This window comes from Thalassophryne amazonica, chromosome 2, assembly GCF_902500255.1.
Source record: "Thalassophryne amazonica chromosome 2, fThaAma1.1, whole genome shotgun sequence".
NCBI lineage: Eukaryota > Metazoa > Chordata > Actinopteri > Batrachoidiformes > Batrachoididae > Thalassophryne > Thalassophryne amazonica.
Genome location: NC_047104.1, coordinates 141244240 through 141270246, shown reverse-complemented (window position 1 = coordinate 141270246; position 26007 = coordinate 141244240). Strand labels below are relative to the sequence as shown.

Genomic DNA, 26007 nt, shown 5'->3' with positions numbered 1-26007 from the left:
GGGATGGATGCCGTCTCTCCTAACAAGACCAGGTTTTCCCCAGAAGCTTTGCCAATTATCTATGAAGCCCACCTCATTTTTTGGACACCACTCAGACAGCCAGCAATTCATATATATATATATATATATATATATATATATATATATATATATATAATGGCATATAATGGATATAATGGCATTTTATCTCATAATAGAAGTGGAAACATGAAGATCCCTTTGAAATAAACACTCTTATCTTTAAAGTGTTTCTTTAATTAATGTGTATATAAAATCCATAATTAAAAATAACTGAAATGCATGTAAAAAAGTAGTGGAATCGTAAAATAGAAAATTCTTGTATATATATATATATATATATATATATATATATATATATATATATTCAAAAACTCTTAGTTTTTGGAGGTTACAATTTTGGATTAAAAAAAACCTAATGTCAAATTACAGTTTGGAGATTGCAGTTGGAATTTGGAAAACTGTAGGCTAAAACTCTTTGTAAATTAAAATAGGAAGTTCATAGTGGCGGTAAATATAGATGAGATTACCCGTTTCTTGCTCTAATCTGCATTTTCTACTTTTTCCTTTCTTTTTCTCTGGTTTTCAACCTGCATATTGCACTGATAAAAACAATAAAAGTGTTAAATGCTGAGTTTCAAGCGGGACCAAAAATAAAAATATACATTGCTTGACATTAACACATCTGGATTTCTCTCCAATACTCCGATTTCTTCAGTACATACAGTGTGTACCTTTAAATCAGATTTATTTCATTGTTTTACATCTGCACATGTGTAAAAGCAGTTGTCATTTCCAGAGGTGCAGCAGGGCGGGCTGCTGTCGCGTCACACCTCGTGACATCCTTCATCAGATAATAAAGTTTACAAAGTCCGTTGTGTCCCCAAAAAATAAATAAATAAATTGACAGAACACCTGTCCTTGAACATCCCTGTGTGTTGTTTCAGCATTCTGAACAGCAAATTTCTTGGTGATCTACTATGAGGTCTATATGCAAATATATTAAAGTTGAGCAGAGTTTCCTAAAACCATGATGTCATATATTTAGGCAGCGAAGACATCAACTCCATGAACCTCCACACTGAGAGAGAGAGACAGAGAGAGAGAGCTCTTGTTTTCAGTCTATGGTTTTTCTTCAGGAGTTGTACTTTTTTCTTTCTCCACTCCCAAAGAAATCAACCTAATGAAGTGAAACCACGTAAACCCGGTTTTTCCATTTACCGGATTACTGAAGTGGATGTAAATGCGAGAAATCAGATTATTTCAGCTATCTGATTACTAACAGTTATCTGATTATAATGGTCATGTAAACCCGTGTCAGGCACATATGCTAAAATGGTGATAGTGGAGAACCACTGACCTGAAGGTGTCTCCAATGCGGTCTTGAAAGTAGATAAATCCATCGTTGTCTACCTTTAAGAGGTCTCCACTGTTAAAATACAGATCTCCTTTCACGAACACGTCCCGCAGCTTCTTCTTCTCTGTCTGCTGCTCATTCTTGGCATAGCCAGTGAAAGGTGCTGATTTTCGAATTTTGCCAATCAGCAACCCAGTCTCTCCTGTAGTTAAGTGAACCACAAAAACTATAAAAACTGCTGGTTGCATGATAATCCTGATTTTTCATGAAGACTCACCTCGAGGAACTTTCATGCAGAATCCTTGAGGATCCCTGACTGGCTCCTCTTTGTCTGTGTCATACTTTATTATTTCATATGGAAACATAATCTGAAAGAATAAATGCAAATTTAAGTTAGAATCCATATAAAGAAATATACACTGAATATATACATACATACACATATATACAATGGTGGGCACAGCTAACCAAAAAGTTAGCTTCGATAACTGTTAATCCGCTAAGTAAAAAGTTAACTTTTATAAAGCTAAACTGATAAACCCCTAAAACATTTATCAGAAATTACAGCTAAAAGCTAAACTGATAACTTTTAGTATTGACTCCAGTACACTGGCAGCTACTGATACTTCTGGGTAAATTCAAAGGCAATCACAAACAACAACAAGACAGCGCTTCTGTCTACAATCAGCCTTCTCTCAGCAAAAGAGATCTGATGACAAGAGACAAAGGAAGGAGAGAGAGGAAAAAAGATAATTTATTTTCACAGCCATACAGTCTTGCAGACATGTCATAGAGTCATGCACAGTTTTGACTTATGGTTAAAATGTTAAACAAACCAATTCCGGACAAGTTATCAAAATTAATGTCACCTCTATCATTTTTGTTCCTGAAAATATCAGCTATATCTTTTAGTTTTAAAGTAATGCACTAATTTTGAAGGTTTGAGCGTTTACTGACACACATGTCAAAAGGCATTATGAGAAAATGAGCTTCCTGTCATCAGTGGTTGATTGGTTATTTATATGTAAAACCAACACACAAGTTACTGTAACGTGTGTTGGTTTTAACAAATAAATCTGTATTTGTAAATATGTAATTTTTTATTTGTAAAAAAAAAGGCAATTTAAAAACTGAAAATTCTGTTTTTGATTTAGTGTGAAGTGTGATTTAGCATGTATAATGTGTGGCCATCCAGTAGATGGAAGTATTCATGGCATATAACAAAAAAGGTAGCTTCACTATTTAGCAGTTAGTATGACTGTGCTCACCACTGTGTGTGTATATATGTATGTGTGTGTGTGTGTGTGTGTGTGTGTGTGTGTGTGTGTGTGTGTGTGTGTGTGTGTGTGTGTGTGTGTGTGTGTGTGTGTGTGTGTGTAAACACACAATCACTGGACATACTTAATTTCACAGTTCTGCAAATACACATTTTACATTTTAATAATGCAACTTAAACTTGTGAAGCTTGTCACGCAAAATACTTTTATAAATTGGATAAAACACAGTCTTGGCATGAAGTCTGTCTATCTAAATACTGAAAAGAGAATCTATTCATTCCCCTCTTACTTTGTGGTAAAAATTCTCTCTACCAATGGCGCCAATTTTCCCAATGTAGTTGAAAAAGGCAACGTTTCCTTCTGTAGCCCCATAAAATTCATAGACACGAATGGCACCAAAACGCTGCAGAAATTCAGTCCAGGAGTCAGCTCTCGTCCCGTTTCCAATTGCAAGTCGCACTTTATGATCTCTGTCATTGTCTCTCTGAAAGGATTGATGGAGAGATGAAAGGATGAGAAGGATAATAAATACTTATTTCAGCTCTTCTGCTCATTTAGGGTCCATAAATGCCATTAATACACCACATACTGTTAGTTAAGCTGGTCTCCCACTGCCAGTTTTTGGCACCGGACTGGTTATAATAGTCACTAAGAAAAAACAAACAATCGAATACTCAAACAGGGCATGTCACGTGTGCAGCCGGTGCTCATAGTGGCGTTGTAGAACACTGCAACCAATCATAGCAATTCTGAACATAAATTACTGTCGTGACATCATGATTAATCAAATTCTAATTTGTGCATATGCATCTTTTACTTTAATTTTACAGATGGCTTTGGTGTTTATTTCGTTCTCATGCATGTGCAGTTCAAAGAATCACAATATACATTTATAAGCTACATCGTGCTATGGCCAATGCCGCTTATAATTGGCAGTAATCTGGTGATAAATGTGCAGCACACAATTTTAGACTGCTGTTGTGACCAATCTGACCCAATTACCTCGTATTTGAAATCCGGACATCCATCAGGTCCGAAAACCGGCAATGTGAGACCAGCCATAGGTAGGCAAAATACCACTGGCTCTAACTGTTGTTTTGAATACTGAGGCTTACCTTTGGTGTGTTGCAGAGGTAGCGCATGATCTCTCCTATATACTGAATGACTGTCACATTGTACTTTCTACAGTCATTCCAGAACTGAGAGGCAGAGAATTTTCGCTTTAAAACAATGGTGTTACCTACAAAAAAAAGAAGTGCATGTTTCAGAAATGTAAACTTCAAATTATCACATACATATTGGTCAGATTACAGTCTGTGTAATTAGGGTGGATGGTGGTAAGAAACTACAGTAGTGTTCAGAATAATAGTAGTGCTATGTGACTAAAAACATTAATCCAGGTTTTGAGTATATTTTTTATTGTTACATGGGAAACAAGGTACCAGTAGATTCAGTAGATTCTCACAAATCCAACAAGACCAAGCATTCATGATATGCACACTCTTAAGGCTATGAAATTGGGCTATTAGTAAAAAAAAAAGTAGAAAAGGGGGTGTTCACAATAATAGTAGCATCTGCTGTTGATGCTACAAACTCAAAACTATTTTATGGCTATGAAATTGGGCTATTAGTAAAAAAAGTAGAAAAGGGGGTGTTCACAATAATAGTAGCATCTGCTGTTGATGCTACAAACTCAAAACTATTATATTCAAACTGCTTTTTTAGCAATCCTGTGAATCACTAAACTAGTATTTAGTTGTATAACCACAGTTTTTCATGATTTCTTCACATCTGCGAGGCATTAATTTTGTTGGTTTGGAACCAAGATTTTGCTCATTTACTAGTGTGCTTGGGGTCATTGTCTTGTTGAAACACCTATTTCAAGGGCATGTCTTCTTCAGCATAAGGCAACATGACCTCTTCAAGTATTCTGACATATCCAAACTGATCCATGATACCTGATACGCGATATATAGGCCCAACACCATAGTAGGAGAAACATGCCCATATCATGATGCTTGCACCACCATGCTTCACTGTCTTCACTGTGAACTGTGGCTTGAATTCAGAGTTTGCGGGTCGTCTCACAAACTGTCTGCGGCCCTTGGACCCAAAAAGAACAATTTTACTCTCATCAGTTCACAAAATATTCCTCCATTTCTCTTTAGTCCAGTTGATGTGTTCTTTGGCAAATTGTAACCTCTTCTGCACGTCTTTTATTTAACAGAGGGACTTTGCGGGGGATTCTTGCAAATAATTTAGCTTCACACAGGCATCTTCTAACTGTCACAGCACTTACAGGCAACTCCAGACTGTCTTTGATCATCCTGGAGCTGATCAATGGGTGAGCCTTTGCCATTCTGGTTATTCTTCTATTCATTTTGATGGTTGTTTTCTGTTTTCTGTTTGTTTGTTTTTTGTTTGTTTGTTTGTTTTTTGTCCATTTTAAAGCATTGGAGATCATTGTAGATGAACAGCCAATATTTTTTTGCACCTGCGTATAGGTTTTCACCTCTCCATTCTTTTTAATCAAACTACGCTGTTCTTCTGAACAATGTCTTGAACGTCCCATTTTCCTCAGGCTTTCAAAGAGAAAAGCATGTTCAACGGGTGCTGGCTTCATCCTTAAATAGGGGACACCTGATTCACACCTGTTTGTTCCACAAAATTGATGAACTCACTGACTGAATGCCACACTACTATTATTGTGAACACCCCCTTTTCTATTTTTGTTTTTCTTTTTTTTACTAATAGCCATATTTCATAGCCTTAAGAGTGTGCATATCATGAATGCTTGGTCTTGTTGGATTTGTGAGAATCTACTGAATCTACTGGTACCTTGTTTCCCATGTAACAATAAGAAATATACTCAAAACCTGGATTAATCTTTGTAGTCACATAGCACTACTATTACTCTGAACACTACTGTATTTTTGACTGAACTCTGGGCAATACTGTTTGTACACCATACTGTTTATATTTCTTAATGGTAGATGCAAATGAATCCAAGAGGAGCAAGTGTACTTGTTTCCAGATCAGAAGGGTCCTGGTTCAAGGACACCCCTGGAAAAGTGGAGTTGCGTGGAGAAGGGCATGCAGCGTAAAACTTGTGACAAATCAACACGGAGATCCACCTCAGCTCAGCTGTAGCGACCCCGAGTAAACAAGAGAGAAGTCGAAGGGATTTCCTAGATGTAAATGAAACTGACATCGTCAGTGACTGGGAAATGTTAATGTATCCATCCCTTGACTTAAAGAAATTAGGCTGCGTTAATAATAATTGTTATATCTGGCATGGTGGCTACGCGGTTATTGTGCTTGTTTCCAGAGTATAAGGTTCTCTGTTCAAGACTATCCCTGCTCGTTATCCATGTAATGTGGAGTTGCAAGAGCATCTAGCACACAAAACCAAATCAGCATGCAGGTCCCTGTTGAATCTGCTTTGGTGACCCGGAGCGACAAAAGGGAGAAACTGAAGGAAGTTATATATTTACTTACTTATTTACTGACTCTGAAAATGGAGGCACTATTTACTAGTGGTGGGCAGATCGATCCTAATATCGATAATATTGATACCAACGCTGGTATTGATATTGAATGATCCTCGTGTAAAAAGATCAATACTCAAGCTTTTTTTCTTCCACACGCACTGATTGCTGCACACGCAGATTCATCAAAGTCTACTCTCTGTCTGTAAGAGCAGTGCTGCGCTGTGTCACACAACACGGAGCAGCGCACCCTTGTATTGTGGTTTGTCAGCCCTCTACCTCAGGAGATTTTGTGTTGTGTGATTATTTTTTTAAACAAAAATGTTGATTGTAATAATAAAGTATTTTGTTGTCACGTACAATGTTTGGCGAAATTCTATCCTAGGTCTTTTGGATCCTTTGGATCTATGAAGCTTAAATATGAAAAAGTATCGGTATCGATATCGGCGATACTGGGCCTGTATTTACTTGGTATTGGATCAATACCAAAATTCCCGGTATCACCCACCTCTCCACAAATTGCCTAAATTTCCAAATGGTGAATGCAATGTTTGTATTAAAACCCTTGAATTACTGCTAACAGTCAACACTACAAGCACATATTGACATAAACACAGATTCCACCACCCTTCGTTTTGCCGGAGAGTCCCGCGTCTCCGTCCACTCTGGAAAGTTGGAAGCCTGCCAGCTGCACCACAGAGTCCAGAATCGATCCACAAAGTCACGTCTCCGTGAAGCACAAAACTGCAGATGTAGTGAAATCCCTCTGAGTTTGTCCATTTTATTTTGCAGAGCCAAAAACTATCCCTCTTAAAATAAGCCAAAATCTAATCAAACTCTTTTGCATTAAGCAAAAAAAAAAAAAAAAAAAATCTGCCAACGGTGTAAGAAAAATTTACTTGGTTAGAATTCTCAAAACTAGTAAAATGTCTACGCACTGAATAATCAAAATGTGCCTTAAAGGAGACCTGCATTGAAATAAATGTGGTCAGATTTCAGAAAAGAAATAGCTGATATGTATTTATAAGACCCTTGTGAATGCAGTAATGTAAATCTGTAAGCCCAAATTTGTAATTCAGCGGAGAAATATTCGTTTAAAAATGACAAATTTGCAGCTAACATTTAGCCCTCTGTGAAAACAGTTTGTACATCCGGATCATCTCCATGACGTCGGTGACAAGACGACGCGTTCCCGCCTTCAGTCCGATACCGCATTGAAATTGATTTTATCTCTTAGTAATGTTACTGTTATACACATCCTGGTTTCACCATCCAAAAGTAAGCTGCAATGAATGTGAGATACAGCTCTGCTTGCTCAGATCCGGGGTTCAGATCAGTGGCGGCATCGACAGCGGGCGACATTATTCCCCGACGCCTCGCTCTCACTGCCCCCGATACGCTTACCGAGTGCATGCGCTCGTTAAATGCTGCCGCGGCACTCACACCCCCGTGTCTGCTGTGCAGCCAGCACCACCTCTCTGTCTATTGAATGGAGTTGCAGCCAACTTGGCACAAGTCCAGAGACTACGCTCGCCGTTTTAATGCAGTGTGCGCAGTGACACCTGTTGCTGCAAGGACAGACTTCTTGCTGCAAAATCCGCAGCGCCGCACGTCTCGGTAATCGGAGCCACAGAGCTCCGTGGCCACTGAGAGAGGTTTATATATTTTTAATGACTTGAATTCTTTGCGGGTCTCGCCTCCGTAGCCCGCGACGGTACACCGGAGGTGAAAGACAGTAGATTTTCAATGCGACACCACTCAATCAAACGGGCGTATGAAAAAGTCCACAAAAATCATTTTCAAGCACAAATAAAAGAAATGTGTACTCACCAAGCGTACAGCAAGACAATATGAAAGTTTAAAAAGTAGATCCTTCCGTATAAAGACAAGAAAAAGGTGCAGATGCAAACTGACATAAATCCACAAATTACAGTTGGCGCGCACAATGCATGCTGGGAGAGGGTCTTGTCCCTGACGTCTCGGCAGCGTCCATGATGAGAGGGACAATTTGCGGAGGGCTACATGTTAGCTGTAAATTTGTCATTTTCAAATGAAGATTTTTCCGTTGAATGACAGATCTGGGCTTGCAGATTTACTTTACTACATTCAGAAGGATCTTATGTGTAAATATAAGTCATTTTTTGGTCCAAAGATCTGACTGCATTTATTTCAATGCAGGTCTACTTTAAAACTAGACAGAATCCTTATTTTAAGATGAGCCTCTGTCTTAAAATAAGGAAAACAATTTTCTTCCTTTGCTTGGATGATTTGAAATCCATTGTTTTTCCTTGTTACTAGTTAAATACAGTTTGATATTAGCTGGAAAACTTAAGAAAAAGTGAGATGCAATTTCCCAAAAATAAGACATTTTTTCTTATGTTAAAAAAAATGCTTGCCAAAATTATTTTTCTATTTAGACAAAAATTAAGTCAAATTTTCTTTAAACAAGTCTTTTTTACTTTCTTAGATATCAGTATTTGAAGTGAGAGTGGACATTGGAGAGAAATATTCCTGGTAGTGGTGTACGGTGGCCGCAACAGCGTTTCACTGCACGGGCCTTGGTGAGGGCACCACTGGCCAAGATGCCCAAGAAATCCACTGAAGGCTCGAGAAAAATGGGAAACAAATCAACTGGTGTTGGCGATCCTCCTGTCCTGTGCGCCAATAGCATTTCTTGTATATTTGTCCGTGAATTGTTCTGTAATTTATGTTTGTAGCATGGCCCAAGCAGAAGTTCACCCCTTTGAGTCTGGTCTGCTTGAGGTTTCTTCCTCAGAGGGAGTTTTTCCTTACCACTGTTGCTCTGGGGGTTGCTAACGTTAGACCTAGCCTGTGTGAAGCGCTTTGAGGCAACTCTGTTGTGATTTGCCGCTATATAAATGAAAATAAATTGAAATTGAAAATTGTGTTGTTCCCCTGATTTTGTGAGCTCTGTGTGAGTGAAAGAGATCTGGGAACCGTTGCAAATCACAAAAGTAACACACAAAAAGAAACTAAAGCATGCGCACCAAAACACCGGTGTAATCTTGAAAAATGAGACAGTCGTTGGATCACATCTCTTGATGCCTGTATGAGTCAAGACTGTGAATGAGGGAAAAAATCTTGGTGTAATATTTGATCAGTTCTTATATTTTGATGTGCATATTAAAGAGGTGACAAACTCAGCCACATGGGGTGTGCAGCCAGTACATTCTGAGTGCCGGTCCCAAGCCCGGATAAATGAGGAGGGTTGCGTCAGGAAGGGCATCCGGTGTAAAACAAGCCAACCCAACTATGCAGACTCAGAATCGAATTCCCATACCGGATTGGTCGCGGCCAGGGTTAACAACGTCCGCCACCGGTGCCATTGCCCAACAGGGTGCCGGTGGAAATTGGGCTACTGCTGGGCGAAGACGACGAAGAAGAGGAGGAAAACGTTGCCACGAACAGCGGGAGAAGAAGAAAACTAGAAGGGTGGAAATGAGAGTGGAGACTTTGAATGTTGGTAGTATGACTGGTAAAGGGAGAGAGCTGGCTGATATGATGGAGAGGAGAAAAGTAGACATATTGTGTGTGCAAGAGACCAAGTGGAAGGGAAATAAGAGCAGGAGCATCAGCGGTGGGTACAAGTTGTTGTACCATGGTGAGGACAGGAAGAGAAATGGTGTTGGGGTCATTTTAAAGGAAGAGTATGTTAAAAGTGTGTTGGAGGTTAAGAGAGTGTCTGACAGGGTGATGAGTGTGAAGTTGGAAATTGAAGGGGTGATGATGAATATCATCAGTGCATATGCCCCACAGGTAGGTTGTGAGATGAAGGAGAAAGAAGATTTCTGGAGTGTGTTAGATGAGGTGGTGGAGAGTGTGCCCAAGCATGAAAGAGTGGTGATAGGAGCAGACTTCAATGGGCATGTTGGTGAAGGGAACAGAGGTGATGAGGACGTAATGGGTAGATATGGTATCAAGGATAGGAATGGGGAAGGACAGATGGTAGTTGATTTTGAAAAAAGGATGGAAATGGCTGTGGTGAATACCTACTTTAAGAAAAGGGAGGAGCACAGGGTAACATATAAGAGAGGAGGAAGGTGCACGGTGGCCTACATTCTTTAGAGGAGATGCAAGCTAAAAGAAATCACAGACTGTAAGGTGGTAGCAGGAGAGAGGGTCACTAGACAGCATAGGATGGTTGTTTGTAGGATGACTTTAGAGGTAAAGAAGAAGAAGCGAGTGAGAGCTCAACAAAGGATCAGATGGTGGAAGCTGAAGGAGGAAGACTGTTGTGTGAAATTTAGTGAGCAGGTAAGAGAAGCACTAGTTGGAGGGGAAGCAATTTTGGACAACTGGAAAAGTACTGCAGATGTGGTGAGGGAGACAGCTAGGGCAGTACTGGGTATGACATCTGGACAGTGGAAGGAAGACAAGGAGACGTGGTGGTGGAATGAAGAGGTCCAGGAAAGCATAAGGAGAAAGAGGTTGGCGAAAAAGTTTTGGGATAGTCGGAGAGATGAAGAAAGTAGACAGGAGTACAAGGAGATGCGGCGTAAGGTGAGAAGAGAAGTGGCAAAAGCAAAGGAAAAGGCATATTGCGAGCTGTACAAGAAGTTGAATAGTAAGGAAGGAGAAAAGGACTTGTACCGATTGGCCAGACAAAGGGACAGAGCTGGAAAGGATGTGCATCAGGTTAGGGTGGTAAAAGATGCACATGGTAATGTGCTGACAAGTGAGGAGTGTGTGCTGAGAAGGTGGAGGGAATATTTTGAAGAGTTGATGAATAAAGAAAATGAGCGAGAGAAAAGGCTGGATGATGTGGTGAGAGTAAATCAGGAAGTAAAAGAGATTAGCAAGGAAGAAGTGAGGGCTGCTATGAAGAGGATGAAGAGTGGAAAGGCAGTTGGTCCAGATGACATTCCAATGGAAGCATGGAAATGTCTAGGAGAGATGGCAGTAGAGTTTCTAACCAGATTGTTTAATAAAATCTTGGAAAGTCCCTCACTTCTCCATCCCAAGGATGCCTGAGGAGTGGAGACGAAGTGTGCTGGTTCCTATTTTCAAGAACAAGGGTGATGTGCAGAGCTGCAGTAACTACAGAGGCATAAAGCTGATCAGCCACAGCATGAAGTTATGGGAAAGAGTAGTAGAAGCTAGGCTTAGAAAACAGGTGAAGATCTGTGAGCAGCAATATGGTTTCATGCCGAGAAAGAGCACTACAGATGCAATGTTTGCTCTGAGAATACTGTTGGAAAAGTACAGAGAAGGACAGAAAGAGTTACATTGTGTGTTTGTGGACTTAGAAAAAGCTTATGATAGGGTGCCAAGAGAAGAGTTGTGGCATTGTATGAGGAAGTCTGGAGTGGCAGAGAAGTATGTTAGGGTAGTGCAGGACATGTACAAGAATAGTGTGACAGCGGTGAGATGCGCAGTTGGAATGACAGACTCATTCAAGGTGGAGGTGGGGTTACACCAAGGATCAGCTCTGAGTCCTTTCTTGTTTGCAGTGGTGATGGACAGGTTGACAGATGAGATCAGACAGGAGTCCCCATGGACTATGATGTTTGCAGATGACACCGTGATCTGTAGTGAGAGTAGAGAGCAAGTTGAGTCTAGTCTGGAGAAGTGGAGATATGCTTTGAAGAGAAGCGGAATGAAAGTCAGTAGAAGCAAGACTGAGTACCGTATTTTCCGGACTATAAGTCGCACCGGAGTATAAGTCGCACCAGCCACTTTATCCATTATAAAGAAAAACAAACCATAAATAAGTCGCACCGGAGTATAAGTCGCACCAGCCACTTTATCCATTATAAAGAAAAATAAACCATAAATAAGGTCCACTGGACTATAAGTCCCATGGACATACAGGTATGTTAACATGAAAAGTTCAGATGATAATATTGTGACGGCTACCGTTTTCGGATGCATATTTCACCAGTCGCAACTTGTAATCTGCAGAGTATGATTTTCTTTTTGGTGGCATTTTTTCGGGCCTTCTCCATTGTCTTGTTATGTTATCAGTAACGTTAAAATTTTTATTTTTCTATGGTAGTCAGAAGTCGCAGGAACAGTTACACAAGCCTCGAGTGCCCTCTCGTGAGCTGCATTTTACCTACGGATATGTTTGTATTTTGCGGACCACATTGCGAGCCGAACCATGCAGCGCCTACCTGCGCAGCTCATGACCACCCAGCGGTGTCGATCCAGCTCCTTCCAAGTGCAGACGCTAATCCTCCGCCGTCGCTCAGTGCTCCCACGCAGCTCTCAGCGTCAACTCTGCTCACACTGATATCCAAGGGTTGAAGCTGTCTTGTTAGCCGTCCCGGAATAAACACCATGTTCGTCTGCTTCAAACGCTTTTCACAATCATCAACGCCAGCTCCTTCCAAGTGCACACGCTAATCCTCCGCCGTCGCTCACCCAATGCTCCCACGCAGCTCTCAGCGTCAACTTAAACACTCTGCTCACATTGATATCCAAGGGTTGAAGCTGTTCTGTTCGCCAAGCCGGAATAACAGCAAGCACCGTGTTCGTCAGCTTCACACGCTGTGGGTGAGGTGAGGAATACGCATCCAAAGTTCTGTTCTCTGATTGGTTATCGCGACCAGCGTGAACTATAGGATGGCCGTCATACTACAGTGCCCATGATGCATTGCATTTCCTTTTCCGGTGACCATTTTAAAACATAGATCGACTCTGTCACGTAAAATTGTTTTGTTACAGTAAATTAATTGAGATCCTACCGGTATATTTTTCATTTATAAGTCGCACCGGAGTATAGGTCGCACCCCAGGCCAAAACATGTAAAAAAGTGCGACTTATAGTCCGGAAAATACGGTACATGTGTGTGAATGAGAGGGAGCCCAGTGGAATAGTGCAGTTACAAGGAGTAGAAGTGGTGAAAGTAGATGAGTTTAAATATTTGGGGTCAACTGTTCAAAGTAATGGAGAGTGTGGTAGAGAGGTGAAGAAGAGAGTACAGGCAGGGTGGAGTGGGTGGAGAAAGGTGGCAGGAGTGATTTGTGACCGAAGAATATCAGCAAGAGTGAAGGGGAAAGTTTACAAAACAGTAGTGAGACCAGCTATGTTGTATGGTTTAGAGACGGTGGCACTAACAAAAAGACAGGAGGCAGAGCTGGAGGTGGCAGAACTGAAGACGTTGAGATTCTCTTTGGGAGTGACAAGAATGGACAAGATTAGGAATGAACATATCAGAGGGACAGCTTAGGTGGGACGGTTTGGAGACAAAGTCAGAGAGGCGAGATTGAGATGGTTTGGACATGTGCAGAGGAGGGACCCAGGGTATATAGGGAGAAGGATGCTGAGGATGGAGCCACCAGGTAAGAGGAGAAGAGGGAGACCAAATAGGAGGTTCATGGATGTGCTGAGAGAGGACGTGCAGGTGGTTGGTGTGACAGAGGAAGATACAGAGGACAGGGTGAGATGGAAACAATTGATCTGCTGTGGCGACACCTAACGGGAACAGCCGAAAGACAAAGAAGAAGATATTAAAGAGGTGACAAAAAATACACTTTCATTTTTGTTACACCGCAAGGATGACACCAATTCTGTCTATTGTGGGACTGAGAGGGACAGGAGTAGCTTTGTTGCTTAATGCTGACAAATTATACCGTATTTGTTGTCTTTCTGCCGCCTGATTCTGTTTTTTCTCTCTGTTTGAGGTGCGGCTCCATCCGGAAGTGGAAGTAGGTGTCTTCTTTTGCAGGCCTCCCGTCCTGGACACCAGCATGGGCTCACAAAATTTGCTGTATATGTGTTCTGTCTATTGTGTTGACAGCATGGCCCAAGCAGACAGTCGCCCCTTTGAGTCTGGTCTGCTTGAGGTTTCTTCCTCAAATCATCGGAGGGAGTTTTTTCTTACCACTGTCACCTGTGTGCTTGCTCTAGGGGTTGGTAAGGTTAGACCTTACTTGTGTAAAGCGCCTTGAGGCAATTTTGTTGTGATTTGGCGCTATATAAATGAAATAAACTGAAATTGAAATGGCCAGTAAACCAGTTTTGATCAGTATTTCTGATATTTATATTGCAGCTGTTTTTTTTTTTTACTTTCACTTTTGATACTGTGTGCTTCTTGCCCTGTGTGCTGCTACATAAACAATGCTGCTGGAACCTCAATTTCCCCGAGGGAGTCTTTCCAAGGGATCAATAAAGTTCTATCTAATCTAATTTATGACTAATATTGACAGAGTAACTAAAGCGTTTGTATCTGCAGCAGTGGTCTTATTTAGTGACTTTCTAAGCTCGAATGTCAGGAGTCTTCAAGTTATCCAAGAACATGGCTGCTAGTGTTTTGACTAGGATGAGAGAATTTAATGGACGCTGCAAAATTTTGTGTGATACAGTGCTGTAAACAATCCTGTCCATAGCCTACGTACAGTGGAATATGCTCAGAAGTTACCTTTATTTATAGCTCCACAAAGTCCAAGCAGAAAGGCAGAACCATGGTACAGAGGCAGACAAACATAGATGATGTCATCAGAGGTTGTGCCAGTGTAAGTCTGAACACTCGCCAACATCCAAACCCTCAATTGGTGAATTACTGCTGCTTTTGGAAGCCCTACAAGATATCATTGTAACACTTCTTTACTGCCATGACTATGTACCTCAAGACCAGCAATACAAACTGTTTATTTTATGCAGATGAGAAAAGGTAGTGGTGAAGTTACCGGTGGTTCCTGAGGTGTAGATGTACAGTGCAGGGCTCTTTAGATGGGTGTTGGACCTGAGCTGAGGTGACAGAGGATGGTCTGACTCCTTCTCGATCTTGTCGCAGAGACTTTCTAAGCCCTCGGAATCACAGCTCTCAGTTAGGATGAACACACGGACGCCCTGCTGCCGCAAAGACGGCAGCACCTCCTCTATAGCTCCTCGCAGGTCTGAAAGACAGTTAAAGAGGAAAGGACAGAGCAAAAGTTAGAGTTTATCACAGTCAAAAGCAAGACTGTGTCAGAAAGCAGATTAATTTGTAACAAAAAATATCTTCAGTTGTATTTTGGACATATGTTTTCTACAAAACCTCTTTGTCCTAATCTGAGGAGCTACTTATGTATACACCATTTAGCTGATATGATCCCAGCTACTCATCAGTGCTGTATTTCACTGGATGATGTTCCCAGTGTTTGTCAAGTGGATGTTTAAGAGTTCAACCTACATGCTGACGCCACATTTTTGATCAAGCTCTTCCTGTGTTTGTCCTATTTCTCAGGCTGCATTTTCTGATATTAGTTCTATGACTCCTAAAGTTTAAGGTCATTTGTCAGGATTTCCCATGGATCCTGGTTTTAACTGTCTTTTAACTTGTCATGTGTTAGTTTCTCCACCAGATGGCACCCTCTTATTTTCCACACCTGGATCAGATAGTGATTGATTACTGACAGACTATTTAAACCAGGGGTGGGCGTCAGGGCCAAGACACTGCAGGTTATCCGTGTAACCAATCACCTCAGCAGGTGGGTTGCTGATGAGCTTCTGCTCTGAACATAAACACCTGGTTGTCAATGAAATCACCTGCTGAAACACCTGATCTTTAATGAAATCACCTGCTGAGGCGATTGGTTGCATGGAAAACCTGCAGTGTCTCGGCCCTTTATGGCACATGATTGCCCACCCCTGATTTAAACCCTGACTTTTCGTTCAGTAGTTGCCAGATTCTTGAATGACTTTCCATGAGCTCCAGATGCATCTCTCTAAGCTCTCAGAGCCTGGCCAGAGACTTGTTTGTCGCCTTGCTTTCCTCGTTTCTGCCTCGCCAGCTTTCAGAGCCTACTTTCCATGATCCAGACAGATACCAGGAGGACCAAACCTGATTGCCGTCCCATGCCCCTGACCGCGTCTTCCAGCTGTGCGCTCAAAACACCGAAGCTTCCTGCACCTTATGCTCAGATAACGCTGACCTCCCCCTCTAATTCCCGTATTAGAGCAAACTGTCTTTTCCTGATGTTCCAGACTATTCCAGGACAGCTTCCAAGCGGACATGGATCCTGTGACTACCAGCACAGCTACGTCACTTTGGGAACTCCTTGGCTCTCGGCATAGAGTGCTGTCTTGACTACACGCCACTTAAGTTCTTCTCATCACAATGAGATCCCGTTCTCACTCGTTCCTGTTTGTGACTGTGCTATGATAAAGAACTGTGCCAAGAACGCTCCCTAATAACTGCATAAACTCTGATATCAAACCATTGAGATCCCAGCTGTATCAAGTCCTGCTTAATTGGAACTGCATTACAACATGCAGCACTTGACCTCTGACCTTTGAGCACAACTTATAAACTACTAGCTGGGGTACCCGGCACTGCCTGGGTTAACCTGGTTTAGACATAAGCCAAATGCCAATCATTTTAATCAAAACAACTGCCCAACATTTTTTTTTTTGTAATGCTGATGTCTTATAAATATAATAGTTAATGGGCTAAAGTTTGTCCAGCAGAACTATAAGAGGTGGACTCCCCAAACTAAGTGGAAATACTTGGTTAAAAGACAAATACATTTGAAGTCCTTCATGCAGACTTTGTTTTGCAATCAAATTTATAACAAAATTACACACAAAAGGTAGGTAACAGTAAATGTAAATATCAATGAATCAAAATTGAAGTAGTGGTGTATTTCACTGTTTTTACATTGCAATTTTACAAACATAAAATGAATGTATTCAGACAAGAAGGCAAACTGGGTTGTATAGGACAGTCAGGTGCTTAACAGTTGAGAACATAAAGTAGCTGAAAAAAGGGATTAAATAAACAGAGATGGACAACACATATACAGGGCTGGAAATCTGAACCTGTCTGGTCACACCCACAGCCGGCTATTTTGGGGGTAATTTTCAGTTCAACTTTTTAAAAAAAAATGGTACCAGTTTGTTCCCCAAGTCATGAGGATTTAGAATACATATAGTATCCCAGACAGACAGACAGACAGCCCTTTACGTATATAGATGAACAATTACTGAACAGTGAACTTTATTTCTTAAGAAGAGAACTTCATTTCCTGAAGCAGCCTGTGTTGAACTGTGACTGTTTTGGAGTACAGCGTTACGAATGCTTTTCACTCACCCCGTGTGTCTTCTTCCTTAGTTCCTGGTTGCTGAGGCGAGCGTTCCACCTGGCCCTTGTCATAGAATCCTTAGTTGACATTATTCCTTACAAGACTGGCCTGGGAAACTGCACCTCCCTTATTTCACCACTAGGAGGCGGGTCACTCTCTATACTGCAGGCATCCCAGCACAGCATTTCATTTATTTATTGCAAATAAATATATTTTTTCCTTTTGAACTCCTCTCCTTGTCCAGCTCCCTGCGTGTGGATCCACAGTCTGAAACTGTTCGGTTCCACCCGAACACCTAACCCTAACACATTTCCTCTTCTCACACCTCCTATCTCTCCACAATGTTGCTGTCAAATCTGGGTTGTACAAATCTTCTATGTGTTAATCGTATCATGCTTGAGTCTTTGGTATGCAAAAGTCGTGTATTTTCATGCACTTTTGGTTGCTCTTCTTTGAGCAGATATGTCTTGGCTATGATATGGAGTCCAGATGGAGTGGCTGTAGTCCAAGTGTGATCTAAGTAGGGAGGTATACAGTGACATAAGCGCATCCTTGTGCAGCTATTCCAACGTCCATCTTTGACCGACACTTCGGCACATCAGGCCAGTGTTCATCCCCAGACACAATAGAGGAGAAGTTTTTTTTTTTTTTTTTGGAGAAGCTTGATCTCAGTTGCTATCTACCTTTTCATTGATGTTAAAGACTGTATGTGCCTTCAAAAAGCTGCACAGAACATTTTGCTGGATGATTTGGTTCTTGTTTGAAAGCTACAGCTCAGTTAGAAGACAACTCAAGTCAAGCCTGGAAGCATGCGATGATGCTGCACTTTGCTCCATCCATGAAACCACACAACAACCTTGGGTCCTGGATGGCAACCACCCAGCTGGACAACTGATCCGTTCCCACATCTCTGAAATAACCACCTATCTGCTGCAGTCAGGTGAAACGTGGGCCTTCCCTCAGGCAAACAAGCAAACGCCACACAGAAAAGGCGGGGTCGGAAGCAAAGCTGTGAGCAAGGTCCCCTGAGCGCAGCCTTTCTCAAAGAGTGGTCCGCGGACCACTACGGGTCCGTGACCGATACTAATGAAATATATCTGATGAAATATACATGTGGAACCTGTGTGTGTGTGTGTGTGTGTGTGTGTGTGTGTGTGTCAGGAAGGACAGCTGAAGAGACTTACTACAGTATAATATTACACAGACATGGGGTCAAATACTTTGCATTGTATTTAAATACAAATACTTTAGATTTTCGAATTCCAAATACAAATACTTTGTACTTTTTCAAATACAAATACTTTATATTTTGAGTATTTCAAACACAAATACTTTCTATGAACTATAAACAACAAATCAACACAAAAACTGATAAACCGGTGACAATTTATTGTGAAAATAGCATGACCAAATACTATTGATAAGTAAAGGATTGAATGTTTTATCACAAATTCACTATTATAATATCACAGGCAATAATCAAACTATCACAATATATATTCTGTTTCCATCAATATTGCATCCTTTTGTATCCACCATATCACAAAACAATAATAAAATGTCATATCTTCTCGTCTCAGCATATTGTATTATTGTATCTCAATCACAATAACGCGGAGCTTATAGTTTTCTGGTGTGTCTCAACACGGTGTTGCAGAGATTCCCAAGTTTGAAAAGTATTTGGAAATACTTGGGATCGGCGATGTATTTGAATTACAAATACAAATACTTTGAATTCAAAATCAGAAAATACAAATACTCCAAAAAAATGTATTTAAGTATTTTCAAATACAAATACTTTTGTATTTGGCCCCATGTCTGATATGACACTAACAGTTTGAACATATGAATGACTTTAATCAAAGGAGCCACAATCTGATGCATAAAGAAAATATAAAATCATCAGTGTTTATTTATTTGTCGGTCTGTCTGTCTTCTAGCAAGATTATGTCAAAACTACTGCGCGGAATTTGATGAAATTTTCAACACAGATAGATATTAGGCCATGGAAGACTCCATTAAATTTTGGAAGTGATCCGGATTCTGGATCAAGATTTCACTTTGTATAGGCTTTGAAGGATTACATCAAAACTACTTCATGGATTTGCACCACAGATAGGCCATGGAAGACTCCACTGAAATTTAGAGGTGATCCAGATCTGGATTTGGTGGACGTCAGAAATCTCTGATTGTTCTTGCCTTCAATGTCAAGGAGGAGGCTCATGGTCCAGTGTGTGTGTGTGTGCGTCTTACCAGCACCAGCCACCAGCACTTTGGCATCACAGCAGGAGAAACAGTGCAGCAAAGATTTGGATCTGATGTTGTAGTTGAGGAGAGCAGCTGTACATCCCAGCTTGGCCACAGCGAGCCAGATCCACACGAAGAGAGGCTCGTTTCCCAGGAACAGGGCCACCGTGTCTCCCTGCTCCAGGTGGCCGTGCGTCCTCAGAGCTCTGGCCGCTTTGTTGCTTTCTTTGTCGGCTTGGCTGTAAGTGTAGCAGCGCTCCTCAAAAACGATGAAATTCTTATGAGGATGTTTCGCCACTTTGTCCAGAAAACAGTCCAGAATACCGTAGAAAGGTTTTCGAATGCTGAGTTCGCAAAGGCGGATGGCGACTTTAATGCCAACGACGAAGTACTTTATGTCTTCCCAAACATAAGGATTTCTCGCGTAAAGGAGAAACGGCAACATTGCCAAAAGTGCCAGCGCGGTGAACAGAATATATGAGATCATTATAAGAGGGGTGTAAAAAAAAAAAAAACAAACACACAAAAAAATGGTTCAAAACTGCAAAAGTTTGCGGTGTGGAAGACGCGAAAGGCTTCACAGCGCGCGTTAGAGTACGCTATAAGTAGTGTTGCCAGATTTACTTATTACAAGCGAATCAAAGTCGCATGTTTCGGGAGTATTCAGTACCTCCTATCTGTCCACTCCATTCACATCTTTATTTGGACAGATAGTTCTTCTTCAGCAACACTGTGAAATAAAACATGTTGCGTTTGCTTGATAAAAGTTGTTCACAAATTAAGCAAAACTTTATTATTTAATGTGGGTGTTACTAATTGTACACCAGGAAACTAAGACAGCTATTTTTCAAGTAAACATATAATGGTTAGATTTTAGAGAGTGTTTGCCCTACTAATTAGAGCCCGACCGATATATCGGCCGGCCAATATTATCTGCAGATATAAGCTCTTTGCAAAATACTCACTATCGGCCAAAATTTTGCCGATAGAACGCTGATAATTTCTCATAAACAGAACAGCTACTGAAATAATATTTGTCGGCAATGTAAAATGTCCTTGCACCATTTGTCCAGTAAATGGAGCTCTGACTCCATTCAACTGAGAGCGGCTTACACCCCTGCTTAAATGTGTTCATCAGTGGCCCCCGTAGTTCGCCGTCAAACTGCACTGATCGGCTGACAAAAGCATTCAAGTAAGTTTATAATTATCTATATCCTTATCCTGAACCTATATCTAAGTTGCAGCAACAACAGGTACAAGATCAGATGTATTTCACAACTCTTTTTAAGGATATGTATTTGCTAATTTCACAAAGGTTTAATTCTTGATTGCATTTTTTGAACTTAAAAATTCTTCTCTGTTATAAAGTTTTTCAATATAAGGACAAAGCTTCAGCTTTTAGCTCATACCCTTTTTTGTTAAGGGTCCAAAAAAGAAACATTTTATTCATTGAAAAAAAAAAAAAAAAAAAAAAAAAAAAAAAAATATATATATATATATATATATATATATATATATATATATATATATATATATATATATATATATATATTGGCTGATTTATCAGCTATCGGCAGATCAGCCGCTTTATCAATTATCTGCATTTTTTTTCATCCAAATATCGTTATCGGCATTGGCCTCAAAAAATCCATATTGGTCGGGCTCTACTACTAACCCCCCCCCCCCCCCCATACATGCAAACACACAGTATCAAATATATAAAATTCATTAAAATAAAAAAATAAAATCTCAAAGACATTGAATTTTCAATTTCAAGTTATTTTCATTTATATAGCGCCAAATCACAACAGAGTTGCCTCAAGGTGCTTCACACAAGTAAGGTCTAACCTTACTAACCCCCAGAGCACCAGTGGTAAGGAAAAACTCCCTCTGAGGAAGAAACCTCAAGCAGACCAGACTCAAAGGGGTGACCCTCTGTTTGGGCCATGCTACAAACATAAATTACAGAACAATTCACAAAACAAATATACAGGAAATGCTGTTGGTGCACAGGACAGGAGGGTCGCCAGCACAAATACAACTCCCACCTCTGGATGGATTGAAGGGGTTATATATCTTAGCTAATTATAGGCCAATCTCCAACCTTCCTTTTCTCTCAAAAATTCTTGAAAGGGTAGTTGTAAAACAGCTAACTGATCATCTGCAGAGGAATGGTCTATTTGAAGAGTTTCAGTCAGGTTTTACAAGTAGAATTCAGAAACAGCATTAGTGAAGGTTACAAATTATCTTCTCATGGCCTCAGACAGTGGACTCATCTCTGTGCTTGTTCTGTTAGACCTCAGTGCTGCTTTTGATACTGTTGACCATAAAATTTTATTACAGAGATTAGAGCATGCCATAGGTATTAAAGGCACTGCGCTGCGGTGGTTTGAATCATATTTATCTAATAGATTACAATTTGTTCATGTAAATGGGGAATCTTCTTCACAGACTAAGATTAATTATGGAGTTCCACAAGGTTCTGTGCTAGGACCAATTTTATTCACTTTATACATGTTTCCCTTAGGCAGTATTAGTAGAAAGCATTGCTTAAATTTTCATTGTTACGCAGATGATACCCAGCTTTATCTATCCATGAAGCCAGAGGACACACACCAATTAGCTAAACTGCAGGAATGTCTTACAGACATAAAGACATGGATGACCTCTAATTTCCTGCTTTTAAACTCAGATAAAACTGACGTTACTGTACTTGGCCCCACAAATCTTAGAAACATGGTGTCTAACCAGATCCTTACTCTGGATGGCATTACCCTGACCTCTAGTAATACTGTGAGAAATCTTGGAGTCATTTTTGATCAGGATATGTCATTCAATGCGCATATTAAACAAATATGTAGGACTGCTTTTTTGCATTTACGCAATATCTCTAAAATCAGAAAGGTCTTGTCTCAGAGTGATGCTGAAAAACTAATTCATGCATTTATTTCCTCTAGGCTGGACTATTGTAATTCATTATTATCAGGTTGTCCTAAAAGTTCCCTGAAAAGCCTTCAGTTAATTCAAAATGCTGCAGCTAGAGTACTAACGGGGACTAGAAGGAGAGAGCATATCTCACCCATATTGGCCTCTCTTCATTGGCTTCCTGTTAATTCTAGAATATAATTTAAAATTCTTCTTCTTACTTATAAGGTTTTGAATAATCAGGTCCCATCTTATCTTAGGGACCTCATAGTACCATATCACCCCAATAGAGCGCTTCACTCTCAGACTGCAGGCTTACTTGTAGTTCCTAGGGTTTGTAAGAGTAGAATGGGAGGCAGAGCCTTCAGCTTTCAGGCTCCTCTCCTGTGGAACCAGCTCCCAATTCGGATCAGGGAGACAGACACCCTCTCTACTTTTAAGATTAGGCTTAAAACTTTCCTTTTTGCTAAAGCTTATAGTTAGGGCTGGATCAGGTGACCCTGAACCATCCCCTAGTTATGCTGCTATAGACCTAGACTGCTGGGAGGTTCCCATGATGCACTGAGTGTTTCTTTCTCTTTTTGCTCTGTATGCACCACTCTGCATTTAATCATTAGTGATTGATCTCTGCTCCCCTCCACAGCATGTCTTTTTCCTGGTTCTCTCCCTCAGCCCCAACCAGTCCTAGCAGAAGACTGCCCCTCCCTGAGCCTGGTTCTGCTGGAGGTTTCTTCCTGTTAAAAGGGAGTTTTTCCTTCCCACTGTCGCCAAGTGCTTGCTCACAGGGGGTCGTTTTGACCGTTGGGGTTTTTCTGTAATTATTGTATGGCCTTGCCTTACAATATAAAGCGCCTTGGGGCAACTGTTTGTTGTGATTTGGCACTATATAAATAAAATTGATTGATTGATTGATATACATACATGCTCACATGATGCTACAGTCAGCTTTGATGGGTGGCTGATTCGTGATTTCATGTAATGTATGAGCCAAGAAAATGTGTGTTTCAGTCAATTCTGGCACAATTTCATGATGTCTTTGTCACGTCATTGTAACAGCACTCATACTATTCTGTTACAAATTATGTACGGATTAATATAAACTTTACATCGTCTATTGAACCCTAGATATCCTATAAAATGCTGAGGGGTTTTTTTTTTCAGACAATATTTTGATGACCTGGCAGCACGGCGGCTTAGTGGTTAGCACTGTTGCCTCACAGCAAGAAGGTCATGGGATTGATTCCCTCCTGTGACCTTTCTGTGTGGAGTTTGCATGTTCTCCCAGTGTTTGTGTGGGTTCCCTCCAGGTGCTCCGGCGTCATCCCAAACCCAATGAAATACAGGTTTACTGGATTGGAAACTTTAAATTGTCCGTAGGTGTGTGCGCAGGTGTGAATGTTTGTCTGTCTATATGTGGCCCTGCGACAGACTGGCATCCTGTGCAGGGTGTACCCCGCCTCACGTCCTATGACTGCTGGGATAGGCTCCAACCCACCGCTACCCTTAATTGCAGTAAGTGGTTGACGATGAGGGAGTGAGTGACTTTGACAACCTTGATCAAGATGACCCAGAAGTGAAAACCCTCAAACAAGGAATATTTCAACCAGCTTTGGTGAAAATCTGCTCAACTGTTTCCGAGTCATTTTGGACACCAATAGACAAAACTGAGCGATTACAACATGTAGCGCTTCTGCCAGTGTGCAAGGTAATGAAAGATAATTCAAACATAATTAAAAGAGCTGCTCATATGGAGGGCGCCACAGGTGATCCTTTCATTCCAGGATTGTGTTGCAGTTTCTGTGTTCACATATAGGACGACATGTTGTCAGCAATATTTGGATTTGTGTCCTATGACTTTCTAAATTTCTTCAGTATTGTAGAGTTTCAGGTGCAACATGAGGATTATGTTGGATGTCTGATTGCATTTTGAACAATGTTCCTGACATGTAAAGGTGGGCGATACCGGGATTTTTGGTATTGTTCCGATACCAAGTGAAGACAGGCCCAGTATCGCCGATATCGATACCGATACCTTTTCATATTTAAGCTTCATAGATCCAAAAGATCCAAACAACCTAGGGTAGAATTTTGCCAAACATTGTACGTGACAACTAAATTCTTTATCACAATCAACATTTTTGTTTAAAAAATATCACTCAACACAACTTAAAACAAAATCTCCTGAGGTAGAGGGCTGACAAACCACAATACAACAAAATTAACACACTACAACAAAATTGGCTGGCGCTGCTGAGTCACGTGATGGCGCAACAACAAAAGACCAGAGGTGAGAGGCTGCGTTGCTCCGTGTTGTGTGACAGAGCGCAGCGCTGCTCTTACAGACAGAGAGTAGACTTTGATGAATCTGCGTGCACAGCAGTCAGTGTGTGCGGGAGAGAAAAAAGCTTGAGTATCAATCTTTTTACATGAGGATCGTTCAATATGAATACCAGCGTTGGTATCGATATTAGGATTGATCCGCCCGCCTCTACTGACATGTGCAAGACAAGAATGTTTCCCAGAGAAAATAACTGGATGAAACTTGATTTTAAAAAAGTGATAATCTGTTTTGTTTCGGTTTTTTGTTTTGTCTTTTTTTTGTTTTGTTTTGAGGACAGAATGCACCCTTCATTATGAAAATTAAATTTGCATGAAAATGATCATGTTATAGTGTGCTACCCACAGGAAGAGTAAACACTGAGCTGATACCAATATATACGAGGTCTGTCCATAAAGTATCGTACCTTTTTATTTATTTTTAAACTATATGGATTTGATTCATATGTTTTCACGTGAGACAAGCTTGAACCCTCGTGCGCATGCGTGAGTTTTTCCATGCCTGTCGGTGACGTCATTCGTCTGTGAGCACTCCTTGTGGGAGGAGTGGTCCCGCCCCATCGTCGGATTTTCATTGTCTGGAAATGGCGGAATGATTTGGGGTTTTTTTCCATCAGAATTTTTTCAGAAGCTGTTAGAGACTGGCACCTGGAAACCATTCTGAAAAATGTATCTGGCTTTTGGTGAAAATTTTACAGGCTTCACAGAGAATAAGGTCTGTTAGTACAGCTTTAAGGACCCCTTTAAGGACGCTCGGCGCACCGCGCTCCGAGCTGCGAAGACGTGGCACAAGCCACCGGACCATTTCTAAATGGATGGCTCTGTGGATACGAGACCATCCTGTGCTCTTTCTCTGGTTATCACAAGAGCTGGACATCAGCCATTTTCCGGCAGATTTCACTTTTAACAAAAGATTTTGTCATGGAAAGCCGCGCGGAGGCTTCGCGTGTCACGACCGATTCGCTTTGGAAGCGAGACAGAGGAACACCTCCGTTTCAGCGTGCCAGAGGACAAGTTGCGACATGCCTATCTCGGCTTTCAATGCTTACCAGTCGAGTGAGTTATAAGAGAAATTGTGGAGAGCTGGGCATGTCCGTCCTCTGACACGCCGAAACGGAGGCGTTCTTTGTCTCGCTCGAACAGCGAATTGGTTGTGACGCACAAAGCCTCCGCGCGGCTTTCCACGACAAAATCTCTTGTTAAAAGTGAAATCTGCCAGAAAATCGTTGATGTCCAGCTCTTGTGATAACCAGAGAAAGTGCACACGACGGCCCCAGCTCCACACAGCCATCCATTTAGAAATGATCCGGTGGTTCGTGCCTGTCGTCGCG

The 26007-nt window shown here is 41.1% G+C and overlaps 1 protein-coding gene across 1 annotated transcript in view; it reads right to left on the bottom strand.

Moving 5' to 3' along the window:
* The window catches only part of LOC117531822 (very long-chain acyl-CoA synthetase-like), a 45872-nt gene extending 25948 nt beyond the window's left edge, over positions 1–19924 (bottom strand). Inside the window, exons 1-7 of the mRNA XM_034194990.1 lie at positions 19421–19924; positions 14792–15001; positions 14524–14682; positions 3768–3892; positions 2942–3136; positions 1653–1743; positions 1379–1577 (exon numbers count right to left, since the gene is read on the bottom strand). Of these exons, the coding sequence (XP_034050881.1) occupies positions 1379–1577; positions 1653–1743; positions 2942–3136; positions 3768–3892; positions 14524–14682; positions 14792–15001; positions 19421–19901 (1460 nt within the window). The 5' untranslated portion in view covers positions 19902–19924. The remainder of the gene's footprint in view (positions 1–1378; positions 1578–1652; positions 1744–2941; positions 3137–3767; positions 3893–14523; positions 14683–14791; positions 15002–19420) is intronic.
* Positions 19925–26007: the final 6083 nt, after the last annotated feature.